The sequence below is a fragment of the Lichenostomus cassidix genome, chromosome 2 (genome assembly GCF_008360975.1).
Source record: "Lichenostomus cassidix isolate B80296 chromosome 2, HeHo_3.0, whole genome shotgun sequence".
Classification (NCBI taxonomy): domain Eukaryota; kingdom Metazoa; phylum Chordata; class Aves; order Passeriformes; family Meliphagidae; genus Lichenostomus; species Lichenostomus cassidix.
Window position 1 is genome coordinate 17,439,695 of NC_139482.1, and position 14,792 is coordinate 17,454,486.

The 14,792-nt window shown below is 41.0% G+C and overlaps 1 protein-coding gene and 1 long non-coding RNA gene across 2 annotated transcripts; one reads left to right on the forward strand and one right to left on the reverse strand.

Annotated features, from left to right (window-relative positions):
• Window positions 1–3,304: 3,304 nt before the first annotated feature.
• Window positions 3,305–6,033, reverse strand: OTUD1 (OTU deubiquitinase 1). The gene has a single exon (XM_085050517.1). The coding sequence runs from the start codon at window positions 5,804–5,806 to the stop codon at window positions 4,511–4,513; it is 1,296 nt and encodes a 431-aa protein (XP_084906643.1). The 5' UTR covers window positions 5,807–6,033; the 3' UTR covers window positions 3,305–4,510.
• Window positions 6,034–12,330: 6,297 nt separating this feature from the next.
• LOC146440882 (uncharacterized) lies at window positions 12,331–14,155 on the forward strand. Its single transcript, XR_014849705.1, has 2 exons — window positions 12,331–12,783; window positions 12,886–14,155. It is a non-coding gene; the product is annotated as an uncharacterized LOC146440882 (long non-coding RNA).
• The last annotated feature ends 637 nt before the right edge of the window (window positions 14,156–14,792 follow it).

Consider the following 14,792-nt stretch of genomic DNA (forward strand, 5'->3'; position numbering starts at 1 on the left):
TTCTTGTATAAACAGATTTTAAAAACTAATTCCAGAAAAAAGTGGCTGAAGTACAATATATTACTGCACTGCTGTATCTTTTTATCCATTAATACTATAAACTTGCTTATAAAAAAGACAGATTATAAATTAAAACTGAACAGAAAATATGAAAGCCACTCTATTTTTTTCAACTAAAACACACATGTACATGTTATAAATCAGCCTGTATATTAGTAAAAAGTTCAAAGTTTAAATTTTTCTGCTTCTTTTAAAAAGTTCTGGTGACTACACAATTGCATTTGGCAGAGCTGATGTCCTTTCAAACAGTTACTCACCATCTCAGTGGATGCTGCATATTTTCACACAACCATGCCATTCCAAAATGGGACAATCTTTTCAACACTGAGGCTGAGGAGTGTTTTTCATTTCACACCATTTTGCACCAACATCCTAGGAACACTTATCACTGCATATCAATAAACTGTTATATAAATATAACAGAGTATAAGCAAATTAAAAGCAAAAACCAATTATTGCCAGGTACTTGTCTCTGTTGTGAGATATCTGTCATCATTTTCTGCTTGGATTCAGAAGCTGTGCATGAGCACACTGACAGATCACTGAACTAAAATTGAAATTTCATCCTCAAAAATCCTATCAAATAATTCTGGCATCATGAAAGCAAAAGCAGGAGAAGAAATACTTGTATTCAGGTGATTTTGTACATTTATAAGGAGTACTGAAATGCACCTTTATTTACAAGTGGCATTAATGTAACTGATTTATCTTGCACACATGTAATGTACCAGCCAAATAGAACAGGACAGATAAAACCCAGTAGCTGGCCTTAGACTTCTATGTGTCTTAAGAAAGTTGCTAAGCACAAAGTGTCATCCCCTGAACTTTCTGAAGAGTGAGCCATTGACTGAGATGAAAAACAATGATATTTTCATAAATCTTCCCCTTCCTACTTGCCCACCACCCTTATTTTGGGATTCATTCATTGCAAACCAATTCAGTTCTTGCAAACCTTGCTTTAGAGTCAGTTCAACACACATGAAAATTCTAACACATCCATTGCACATATAGTGACAGAATGTCATAGTCTTGGCAACATAAAGAACTCTTGAAATGAAGCATCCAACATGTCAACTAATTCACAGTTGTGTTATAAAATACAAGCAAAGATGGCATCACAAAGTTTATGCTCCCTCAGACTGAATTTCCCATTTACTCAGTTTACAATTAAAGCATTTTCTACCTGACTTATAGAGCCATACAAGTGCATATTGAAAATCAAGCTCTTCTTCTGACTTACTGTCAACAATAAAAAGTCTGTTGACCAAAGTCCCCAGACTGGTCTAAGGATTAGCTGAGTTATGCAAGTGATTAGCCAAGGTTAAAATAATCAGGCACTGAAATTATGAGCCAGAACAATATTTGTCCTTCTAATGTGACTGGAATTGTTGAACAGAGGACAGTAAGGGAAAAGTTGCATCTACCTCTGCTTTTGCTGGGAGCAAGTGACAATGTTACAAGCAGTTTTGTAAAGCTGTGTGCATATTAGGATCACTACTTCCATAAAACTGCTCCATGAAACTGCCTCTACTCCTGTTCCAGCAAGACAACACCAGCTTGCATTTGAACCCAGTGTCTCAGCTGAACTTTAAACACCACAGTGATTTTTTAAAAAAATCACTTTCCATGTGCCCAAAATATCTGAAATGCCATTTTTGTAATTTCCTTTTAGACGCAGTATGTAATGCAAGCTGCAAAAACAAATGCCTTGTTACGTGCTTCAGTAATACAGCCCCAATGTCTTTGCAAACTAGTTCAACAAGTAACCTCGTTTTTTCAAATTCCTTCAAGTTATCTGCATGCCCCTGTGACTCATGCAATAGATAAATTGCTGAGGAGCTCTGTGGGAAGCCATCCCAGGGTACTGCACTGCTCATTTTTAACACCACTTTTTCCATTTGTGATATTTTAGTATCATTTTTATCACATAGAGTGAACACCATGCAGTACCAATCCTTTTCACTTAGCTTACTGAGCATTTCTAAGGTTTGTGCTGCAAAACACAGAATTTGTGATCACAATTCATGATACAGCTGAAAATGGTAATTTCAGAAGACCTAAAAGAAACGCTTGGAGTTTTTTTGAAAGTTTGGGATATTCACAACTTCAAATGAGTTAATCATATCCAACCCAAAACCTAAGCAGCCTAGATAAAATTTTTTAATCAGTGAACATATCACTGATATTTACTGATGCTGTATTAATATTTTCATGTTTAAGTGTCATGTGAGTTGTCATTTTCCCCATAAACTACCTCTGATCCTTATGAACACATCCATGACTGCATCTTTGCCTTGCTCTCACCTCAAAACTCAGCTTTCCAAAGATTCAGTGGTTAAGCAGTAGTGGACTGGAAAGACGGTTTTTTCCACCATTGTTTGCACTTTAAAGGAAAGCACAACTGTGCATAAAGAAAACGGGCAAAAATATTGTATTTACCAATATCTTGAAAATAATGTATCACTTAAAACTACCCTTTGTAACACATAAACCAGTAACAAATAGGCACAAAATCAGTCCTGCAGCTCATCACATATGCTCAATTAAGACTGATGCATTTCAACTATTTAGTTACTTTTTAATCTACTTTTAACCAGTACTATTCTGTTGTTTAAGGATGGGGCCTTCTACTGTTTTGAGGTCAGGGACTGATTTGTAAACACACAGGCACATTTGTAAACACGTTTTAACAACTTGCAAGGCATTTCCATCTTGAGAGGGGAGTAAAAAGCTGCATCTCCTTATGACATTACTTCTATTAGAGTAACAAGAGGGTGCCAAGGTCTCATTAATGACAGGACCAATCTCAAGCAAGTTTGGGACTAGCTGCAGAATGGAGGTTCCCAAAGACAGTGCCCAAGCCCAAGTGTGCACAGTGCAGCAGAGAGCTGGCTCATCACCAACCCTGGCGTCACCAGCTCATGTCCCATGCTTGAGGACTCTTCTTCTAAAGCGTATTAATATACAAAATTGTTTCTCATTTGCAAACAGTATACTAAGACCTCTTGCTGTAAAAAAAAAATTACAGATATTCTATGGTCTGTAAATGCTTGCATTTCTTTCTCTCACATACTGACAGGCACCAGAATTATCAGAGGTGCACATTTGTAAAGTACTGTGCCCCTCCTTCCCACCTCTTAATAAGGGAGACTAAGGCAGAGAAGCTAAATAAGAGGTCCTGTGAACCCACCCACAATTCTTCCCCCCACCAGGAATGCACAGGGCAGAAAAAAAAGAGCACAAGTAAAATTATATTCTTTATTCATTCCATTTTAGCTGTGAATATTCCTATTATACAAATACAGTATAAATCCAAAATCACAATATATTACAAAATAAAAAAGTACAAACTGCATTACTTAATAAATATATCTAACAAGTTAACCAGAAAGTAGAAGAGACAGAATTCAGATTGGAAACACTTAAATGTTTGACCCAGCAAACCATACAAACCTCAATTTAAGGGTTTTCTTCTTTTAAACCATAATGCAGAATACCATTCCTGATTTCTTGATTAGAAAATGTAGTGAATAAAATGTTGTGATCAGATAATGATTTGTTGGTGAAACACCAGTGCCAAAAAAGAAGCAGGGCTTATACAAAAGACACCATAACCCCAGAAACAGAACACAAACACTGAGGTGCAGCCAAGGCAATTACTGCCAAAGCAGGAGACTATTATCTAGTCACAACATTCTATTGCAAGTTAATGTTCTGTTATTACAGATAAATAATATAAATGGAGCAGAGGGTGAGCCAACCAGGCAACAAGAGGCCAGTTTACTCAAAACAGTAATTAAATACAGAAGAGTCAATTGCTCCCTGTACTGTTCACGTGTAGCTGCATTCCAACTGGCTCAAAAGGACCTGTTCCGTGCTCCAGGCAGAAAAAGCAACTGTTCCTAAAAGCAATCTGTTCTCACTTTGCTGCACTTTTACAAAAGCCATTCTTTTAATTTTGCAAGAAAATACCCACAATATTTTCATCCTTTGGGGGGGTCAGTTTGACATCAACTTCATTTGGTAAAAATATAAGGTTTATGGGTAAAAAACACAGCAAAAAATAGCTGTTACATCATAAGCCTTATTTACAAAAACTGTTTACAAACGTTTTTGGCTGTACAGCTGAAAGCCAGATACTAATGTAAGATGTAGAAGATGGAGGTAACAGTTTAAAAAGTGTGCAAAAAATACATTCTTATAGAAAATAGACAGTGGGGAGGGGAGACACAAACATACACAGAGAAATCTCCTTGCAAATAACCCGAGGCTAAGTTTTTACAACAGAATATTACAAATACGTCTGTATTTATCCCCCACAGCCTACAGTCCTTCTCAGTCTGGGGTGCTGCTGCTTCATTAAGGATTAAGGCATCACCATCACAGCCAGCACACCTTCTCTCTGTCTCAGTCCCTGCAGCAAAGCTCCCAGCCTGCGGCCCAGGCGCTCTCATGAGCAGGCGTTCTGCTCAATGTACATCTTGGACAAGGACACTGCCATGGACTTGGCCAGCTCTTCATCCCGCCTGCGCTGTACCTGAGTCTGTCTGCACCACGCCTCGTACTCTGGGTTGGGGCACACGCGGTCCAGCACAGCATCGTAGTGCCCATTGCTAAGCCAGCTCAGCCAGATACTGGGCCGTGTCGGGTCCTCGGGCCCCAGGTAGTGAACCATGGTGGAAACGGTGGGGCTCTCGGGCCGGCCGCCCGTGGTGAGGTGGATGTTCACGTTCAGCATCTGCCCCATGGCCAGCAGCTCCGGGTAGCCGGCCCAGGCCCCGTCCTGGGCGGCGCCGATGAGGAACTCTCCCACGTCGCCCTCGATGATGGGGTTGAAGTGGTCCAGGTGGTCGGCGATGTAGTGCACGGTCTGCTCGCGGAGCTCGCCGTGCAGCCGCTGGTCCCCGTACACCGCCTTGCAGACGGCGCGGTACAGGCAGTTCCCGTCGGGGATGATGTGGAAGCGGAACCGGCCCTTCTGCCGCAGGTACTTGTCCTGCTTCTCCACCTCGGCCAGGTACAGCGCCAGCTTCTCGCTGCGCTCCGCTCTGCCGCCGGGCCCCCGCCGCACGTCGGGCCCCGCCGCCTCCTCCTCCTCCTCGCCGGGCGCGGGGCCGCCGGGCTGCGCGGGACCGCCGCTCCGCTCCGCGGGGCCGCAGCCGGGAGCCAGCCCGGGCTGGGCGCCGGCGGCCGCCGCCTGCAGCGCCTGGCAGTGCTCGCTGAGCCGCAGGCTGCGGTTGCTGGGCTCCTCGGCGGTGGCCTCGCCGTCGCCCCCGGCCTGCCGCACGCTCTCCAGGATGCCCTCCAGCCAGGCGCGGCTGCGCGGCGAGCCCGGCACCAGCTCTGCGGCGGCCTCGGCGCGCTGCACGATGCGGATGGGCACGATCCGCTCCAGCGGCCGCCGGCGGCTGACGGTGACCTGCGCGCAGGAGCTGAACTGCGGGCCGCCCGCCGGCCGCCCGGCCGGGCCCGCCGCGGGGCCGCTCGGCATCACCTCCAGACACGACGAGAAGGCGGGCATGGCGGCGGCGCTGCTGCTGCCCCCCGCGGGAACGAAGCTGTCCTTGCCGGAGCTCTCGGCGGCCGCGCTAGGGCCCGCGGCGTCGGCGGCGCTCGGTGCCTCCCCGGAGGAGGGTCCCGGCGACAAGGAGACCTTGAAGACGGCGGCGGAGCTCGGCGAGGCCGCGGCGGCTGCTGCGGTCGCGGCCGCGGGGTAGTGGGTGATCACGGAGCTGTAGAGCTGCATCCTCGGCTCCCCGCGGGCGGCGCTTTATAGGCGGCGCCGCCGTCGGAGCTGGGGCGGGGAGCGGCAGCGGGGGCCGCGCTGGGGCTGCCGAGGAGGATGAGCCGCCCGGGTAAAAATAAACAAGGGCATCACCGCCCGCCCCGCCCCGCCCGGGCCCCGCGGCCGCGGCAATTCCGACTGCGCCACCGGCCCGGCCCCCCCGCGGGCTCCGGCCCTTCTGGAAGCTGCGGGAGCGCGGAGCGGGGCGGGGCTGCCGCGGCGCGTCACCGAGCGCCGCCCTGCTCTGCTACGTGAGCTCGCTGTCACTGTGCCTGCCGTGCCGCTCCGGCAGCAGCAGTGCTCATATTCGCTCGGGTTTGCACCGTCCCGGGCGCAAGCCGCTGGTTGTCCACCTGCGGTAGCGCTCTGGGAAATGCGGTGCATGCATGCAAAAGTGTGTGATATAAACCAGCACATGTTAACGGGAGAGACGCAGTCTAAAATATGGGTGTCATCAAGATCATTGACAACTGGTTTAATTTTAAGGTAGCGCCTTAAAATGAAGCCATGTCTTCTAGCCTCAGCTGCGGTATAAATAAAGTCATACCTAAGCCTTTGTCCATGGATGATGTGATCTGTGTACACTCGATTTGATTACGTTCTGACAGGCATGCTGACCAAGAAACACCAGTTTACACTATGATCAAATGTTAATGCAGACAGTCATTCTTAACAGAATGGAATTGGGAATTGGGAAAAAAGGAATTGACATCTGTAATTTCAAAGTGATACTTAAAAACAACTCTGGATTCCATCCCACAGTCTCAAATATCTTCAGGAAAGTGTTGGTAATCCAAGCAGATTGTAGAACTACAAAAACAGACAAACAAACAGAAAACACTTTATCTGGATATTCTGAAAAAATTCTTTTCCTCATTCCATTTACATTAATTAAAAAGAATAAGAGGATCACCTGCAATATACCGTAATGTCAAAAATAATTGTTTCTTTTAAGCCTTGGTTGTATTTTGTATCCATATTCAGGGATATACTTCCTATCTTCAGTCTCTGAAGCTGATTCTGGGGCCACCAGCAACAGAATACGGAATTCATTCTCTTTACACAGACAACATATTTTGATTCACTCAGCTAAATGGCACATTGAAGAAAAAATGCTGAAATCCTTCATGCAAAGTAGTGTGGATATTTATGGGAAATGTTTTTACATACATCTTTTATATTCTGGACAAAACACAGCAGTTTGTTGCATGCAATACTGGGAACCTTTTAATGAAAATTTACAGACTAAATATACATTCAAAATTTTTGCCTTCGAAGCTGAAATGTAAGAGGTATATGAGATATGAATCAAAGCCCAAATGTCCTCAGTTACCTGCAAGAGCCAGCCAAAAAGTTGATATCTTTAGAACAAATGGTGATGGGCCTTATCCTGGCAGCCTGTTACAGGGGGATAAGCTATTACAACTGCTCTGAAATTACAGAGTGACTCTTGTATTTCAGAATGTTCAGAACTTTGTTTTAAATATAGCTTGTGAGCCCAGTCAGTGAGTCTTTATTTCTGGACTAATCATTACTTAGAGAGGAATAGATATTGATCAAATAAATAGTAGTGAATTGAAATCTTCCCTCCTTGAAATGGAGGCTTGGCACAAAGGAGATTCCCATCTAGTTTTGTTTCTTGGTCAAAACTTGACAGTGTCTATTTCAAAGTTCACATGTATATGTTTATATACATACTGATAGGAGATTTAATGTAAAACTACTGGAAATTGCCCCTTCCAAGGGGGTTTAAAATATGCCGGTTGCTCTTCATTGTGGGTTTGGTTGTTTATAAAGATATATATTACTTAATGCTCACCAGTCCTTCTGCTACATTTTTTTGTTTGTTTGTTTGTTCTGTTTTTCTTCAGAAGAGTTATCTGTAGTTTGATTTAGTGAATGGTCTGTCTGCTAATAAATGCCAGAGCTGAATATAGGATGGTGGGTTTAAGTCTTCAATAGTCTGGTAACAGAGAGAAGGGAGGGAGAGAGGCAGCTCTTTCTGTTAGAGAACAGTAAATGGATCCAGGAGAATAAGAGCACTTCTGGCAGGAGCAAGTGCTGCATTTTGAATACTCAGTACTGAAAATTTCTTTCTTCTAGGATATTACAGAAACTCCTGCTAATGACTGTTCTGCTTCTCCAAAACCATAGGTAATTTGGAACAGTGGTACATTAATGGATGGGCAGCTGTTTAATTCTGATTGTTAGTCACAATGAGGTACAACTTGAAGTTTGTGGTGCTTCATTTGAGGAGAGAAACAGATTTTTGTAATTACCCTCATGCTAGTATTCTGATTCTCTAATGAAGCGTGTTCTGGGCAAGAAAACTTGTTTGTCTGAACAGAAATCCAAGGAACATCCTGAAATACATGCTAAATATGCCAGCAGGTTTTTGTAATTGTAGCAGATAAATTGTTATTTTTTTCTCTCTTTTTGCTTATAAACAAATATGTCTTTCCTATATTTTCAGTTAAAATGCACATAATAAGCTTGCTAATAAGGTTAAAACACAATCAAAATCTGTTGCTAGGTAACTGAGAGACAAAACAAACATTGTAACCACTGTTATGGTGTTAATAGTATACTACCTCTGATATCTTTATTATGTCCTGTGTGAAGTAAATGGAAAGAGAAGCTCACCTTGGTGTGTTTTACCTGAGTTGTCATTAAATACTGACAATGTAATGCAACTAACATTTTTAATAACCGAGCAGCCAGAGTTAGTCACACATACTTGGCCTGAGGGGAATCCAGTCTCTTTGGATGACCAAGGACAAAAATCCCATTGAGCTTCTGCCACACGATCGTCTCATGGTTAGCTTTCAACTCTCATACTAAGAGTTACCAGGAATCAGCACTTCCTAAAAGTAATTGTCTTAGATATCTGACAGGTTTTAACAATAGCATCCTAAACCATGGTCTGCACCAGAGAGTAATCATAGAATGGCCTGGGTTGGAAGGAATCTTAAAAATCATCTAGCTCCTGGTAGCCTTTTTCTAGACCAGGTTGTTCAAAACTCCACTCAACCTGGCCTTGAACACTCCCATGGATGGGACATCCACCACCACCAGGGGCAGGAATGATCAAGTGCTATGAGTACAATTCTGTTGAAATAGAAATTTCAAAGAAATATTTTAATGCCTTCAATGCAATGGTATCTATAAAAGCCAGAGGGATGTGGTTCTGCCTTTAGTGCCTTTTACTACCAGAATATTGGCCTTTAACATTTCTTTCAGGTGCATGTAGAATTGCTGTTAATTCCAAGGGAAAACCAAATTTTGCTTTATTATCACCCAGCTAAAACACAACCCATGTACCAGTTGCTTCCAGAGTACTCCTGTGTTTCCAACTTCTGTCAATTTTGTCTGCATGTTGTGGCCTCACAAGCACTAGAGGGGGTTGGAAAGTGAGAAGAACACAGTATGGATGTGCCCTTCACTGTTTTCCACAGAGTAATATTCCTGAGCTCCTGGTTCACTCATTAAAGGGTAATGTACAGTCCTTTGCGATTACGGAATAGATCTCAAAACAAGCCCTGTAGTAATAAAGCATAAACATCTCCCATGGTTAAAGTTTCTCTTGACATTACTGTTATCACTGGTTACCCTGCACATTCCAGGAATTGTTTAGATTGTTTAGAAGGCAAACCACAATCACAAAAACAGCTGTGGAACAGCAGTGGTATTCACTGACGTAAAATGAAGTGCATGAGAGTGGAACTATTTTTAACTTTAATATGTAGTAGATACATGATTGACATAGAAGAAATTAATTACATCACCAGGAACATTTGTTAGTGAAGGCAGAAGGAGAAGTTCCTTTAAATGATATATTGAATAACACTGAATAAGCATTCATTTCATTGCTTCTTTTTTTGGATTTTTTTTGTTTGTGCTGACATAACAGCCCTTTAGAAAGAGGTATTTCTGACTGAAGTATTTAATGAATTAATAACTTTCTGTATGTAACTGGAAAATGAAATGTTGAATTTTTACTAATAATCTGAAATGGTATACAAGGGCTGTGTCTCAGAGAGCTTTGCCTCACAATTTGTTGTTCAGCTTCTGCATATATTAAAATTTTATTCACTGCCTGGGTGCACCAGTCACTGGAGATGTAACCAGTGCTATGACATCATGTGGCAAGAGTTTGTGGGAAAAGGGCTGCAGGTGATAAATATAGACATTTGCTCACATCTCAAGGGCCCAGGTGGTGTCCCACTTTGATAAGTGAGTCTCTAAATGTGAGTGATGACGCAGGTCAAGCCTCATATTTCTGCTCAGAAGTGTAGATGGCATTTGCAGTGACCATTGTGCACAGGGCCTTAAGATGATACCAGGAAACAGAAAAGGGGGGATCTACAATACTGTTTCCTCTGGGGGAAAAAAAGGTAATAATGGTGTAACAGTGTTACATAGACAAACTTTATAATGTGTATGATGTCTGAAAAGGTTATATTCTCTATTTTTATAAACCTTATGAAAGTGTTCACAATATCTATTTTTTTGTCAGTTACAGGAAATTACTCACCTTCTCTCCCTTTCATGTTGGTTAATGGCAGTTTTAGGATCGAGGAAAGTATATTTGGCAAATACTAAGAGCAGAACACAGCTCTGACAAGGACAGACTGTGAAGGAGGTAGGGGAAATGGGCAATACAGAAATACCAGAAGCAGGAAATCGCCACTCACAATTACAGGAAATATTATTAATAGATTAATCTTGATAAAAAACTGGAAGCATAAAATAACTGTGGTAGAAAAGAAGATGCAATACTGTCTACTCTTACAGTGAAAAAATACTCCAGTGAGGTAGCAAGCAGCCAGCACTTGCATGTGCGGCCTTGCAACCAAAAGACTTTGGAAACAGACTGATTCCATGGGAAGTGTCATCCCCTCTATCCTCTGCAACCTTGCAATGCACACCTTTCTCTGCCTTTCTGCCATCAATAAGTAGCAAAAGGAGGAATCATCACTTTGCAGCGAGAAGCAAGTGTCACAGAAAACCACATTTCATCATTCCTGCTTTGAGAGTCACAGAATAGCACGTAATTAGCCAGCTTTGTTGTTCAACTGCCAAGTCCTTCCTGTGGGAAAGGGCTGTGGTTATGTGCTACATAACCAGCTCAGCAAGTCATGTCAAATCCCTGATGAAATGTAGGGAGAGAGCTTACCTCATCACAATTAAAAACCTGCTCTGTTTCCATTTGTGTAGCACAGAGCTAACTGTAATGGCAAGGCTGGATCACAGCTATTTAATTCCACTGTCTTAATATGAAAAAAAAACACAGGTAGAGCCATTAGAGAGGAGGGATGACATCAATTCATCCTGACTGATGTCCTAGTATGCATAAATAATTAAACCTTTCCTTAACATACTTTACCATACCTAAATGTACAATATGGAATTATTTTTTCTGATCTGAATTTTAAAAGTTCTAATATAACAAGAGACAATTTTTAAAAATGTATTTATAACAATAGCCTGAACCTGAAATATTTTTCATTAGAAGAAACCAGGGACAGATACTCTCCAGTCAGTATACCTATATTGGTAACTCCAATCAGAATGGAATGTTTATTTAGCCTGAAATATAAATTAGTGTTCCTGAGGCTTCAAGTGGATAGGATTTTAGCAATTTGAGAGTTTCAGTATTTATTCAAGTGTAACAGAAATGTTAACATTCTTACAAAGAAGTACTAGTTGTAAAAGCTACATTATCCGTACATGAAAATAAACGTTCTTCAGGTTGTGATATATAGGTAAGCACAATTTTATGAAAACTAAGCATAAATCAATTAGTAATTCAGAGATAGAATCCCAAATACAGTCAGATCTTACTATATCAGATCTGGACATAGAGGGTTTTGTGCATGTCTATCTGAATTTAATATAAAGTCACTATAGGAAATTCCGTATATCTAATCTTGTGGTATCTAAATAAAGTTTCTGATACTGGATGGTATGAGTCATTACCAATCTAATGGTAATGGATTAGAACAAGAAATAAAAAGTGGTGATGGGGAGAGCCAACTGAAAACGATTTCAAGAAATTGCTACGTGGAAAGAAACTTGCTAGTGGAGTTCTTCAAAAATCCATCCTAAGGCTGACTTTAATATTTTCATTAATTACACCAACACTACATGTGCTGCTGACTTAAAGATGCAGAGCTGGGCAGCATTTAAAAAAGATTTTTTAAATGTCATATGGGAAACATCTCAAGACTAGAGACAGAACTGCTTATGTGACTATCTGAAATTCAACAGTGCAAAATGAAGGGGCATGCACCTGGTGGCAGGTCAGTATTTCTGGTATTAGCAGAATCTCAGCTGTGGGAAACCATCAGGACAGAAGACCCACAAATGCGATTCAGAGGTAGAATCACTGTAGTTTCTGATGTGATGTAACTTTCAAAAGGACAAATAGGATCCTAGAACACAGCAGGTGAGTATGTATGCAAAATAAATAAGTATTTCCTTTAGAAAGGTCTTGTGAGACTTAATCTGGAATACTGTATACATTTGTGTTCACTACTGGTAAAGGATGTTGAATTTTGACTGGAAGGAGAGCAAGGGGGAATTAGAATGATCAGGGCACTGGTGGCTCCCTACCAAGAGGAGACAACAGTTCTTGGTTTGCATTACCTAATGAAGGTTGAGAAGGGATCCCTATAAATACATCACAGAATAAGTACTAGGGAGCAAGAAGAGCTCCTTAAGCTAGAGGTAATGTTGGCCAAAAAGAAATGGATACAAACTGGCAATGAATAAATTTAGTCCTGACTCGTGGCCTTGGCTTTCAGATGTGACATAACTGCAAATAGTTTTATGAAAGGAACCTGGTAACAAAATACTTGCAGCAGCGTGGTGAAACCAGGGAGGCCTATGAATATGAGGACCATTATGGTTTAATTATAACAGAGGGCTATAGCTTGGTAAAGACTTTGATCTTAATGTGCAGACAAATCTCATGCCACTTCTTTGTTCCATTTATGTCTGTTTCCTGGTTTCCTTATTTTTTCCTGGGGTTTTTGTAGTGCCACAGTGTTCCCTACACAGAAAGCAGAAGCCTCAGACAGTGGAACAGTAATGCTCCTGGAGAGACTGGAGTGGAATTCTCCTGGAGAGATGGGACACAAACCATCCAGAGGCAAGTAGTATCTCATTCTCAAAGATTACAACTAAACTCATCTTGCAAAGTTAAACACAGTATTTTATTATGCGATAAATACTATTCTTTTAGAGTTGGCATCAGAACCATTCCAAATCCATTTTCTAGCAGCTTCTAACTGGGTTAAAATTATCATAAAATTAATTTCAGGGAATTTGGAGAATGAAGATTATAAACAAACAGCTTTCGCTTATGATCTAAGAGAATCAATAGCTGTCCTTGCCCAGGCTGGAGAGCAAAGACATTTCTAAATAAACAAGATTATTATGAGTGCAGTAGGTAATTAGGGTGTGCAGCACTGTGTTACTTAACATAAAGACAGTAGACAGAATAGTAAAGACTGACAGTAACCAAAAATAAGACAAGAACTAGCAGAGCATGAAACATATAATAAATAAGTGTTGGGTTTTTCAGTGTTCATAAACACATATGAATCTTCTGGTCAGAACTTCTAATGGATAAAACTTGCTCCTTTCATATGTATCAAAGCAATACATGGGATAAAGAACTACGTTTTCTTAACCTGTAACCTGATTCCTACATGTCATAAAAACTGATGTAATTTTTGGCAGTTTTTGCGACAGCCTTAATAAATTTTTGACTAGTTTCAAATAGCTAATTAGACTTTTTCCCCAACCAAAATGCACTCTTTCCTACATTACTAGTGTTGAAAGGCAACCTAAAGACAGGCTTTACAAATGGTCTTTTGAAGCCAAGTAATAATTTCTGCCATTCACTCAATTACTCTTATTTTTCTAACCAAAAGAAAGCCTCTGAGAAGCATAGTTGAGTTACAGGTATCAATTTAAACTATTACTCAGCACATCTGACTTAACAGTGAAATCTCCCACTTTATATTCATTTAAGTAAGGTTTGTCAATGTACTCATGACTTATCTCCTGTACTCTATGTAACTTGTAAAATTTCTAATTTTTTCTATTTCAATAGAGATCATTTGTTTATCCCTTTTTCAGCTTGAGCTCAAAGAAGAGAAAAAATCTAGCATTTAATTGTATGTTGGCAGTTTGTATCACTTTCCATCTTTCTTCAGTAGATTAAATGAGATTATGTCTGGAGCTTGCAGAAAAAGTACAATTTTTATTCTTGAAAATAAAGGTACATTTTATTTTCTAAAAGCCATATGAATCCCTGGCACTTCTGTGGACTCACAGAACTTGGAACGGTTTTATTCATCTAATCATGATGAGTTATGAGCCATAAAAATTATGTATCATGTTGAACAGGCATAGGTATTAATCCTAGCAAAATTCAACTCCATTAGAAGAAATCTTCCTGTTAAAAATCCTTACATCATCTATAAGTCATTAGTTGCTTCTATATTTATAGAGGTGTGCCATGTTGATGTGATGTTTCATATTAAATATTTAATGTTTCTCTAGGTGTAATTTGAGTTCAAACAAAATTTAAGGAATTTTTAATGCAGCTGCTAATAGCTATTGAAGCCAAAGTGCACTACAGATCAAACAGTGTATTCAAAGTCACATTAATACCTTTACAGTTTTTTCAGCTAGCCCATACTTTCTGACTGACTTCTATCAAGGGATAATTATGAGAAAATTATGCCTAGCTCTGGGCCATCACATTATTGTCTCCTAACCACACAAAACTAGAATGTCAAAGTCTAAGTTTGTTATTACAGTGAAAGAAAACTGGCCATTCATAATGGCTTATACTCGTATTTGATACAACCTTCTTCTAGCCTGCTGCCATAAACTGCCTCCGATTTTTTCTATTTCTACCTTCAGCGCCTAA

What these genes read in the sequence shown, in the direction of transcription:
- OTUD1 (XM_085050517.1), bottom strand. Translation starts at nt 5,806, where the DNA reads ATGCAGCTCTACAGCTCCGTGATCACCCACTACCCCGCGGCCGCGACC.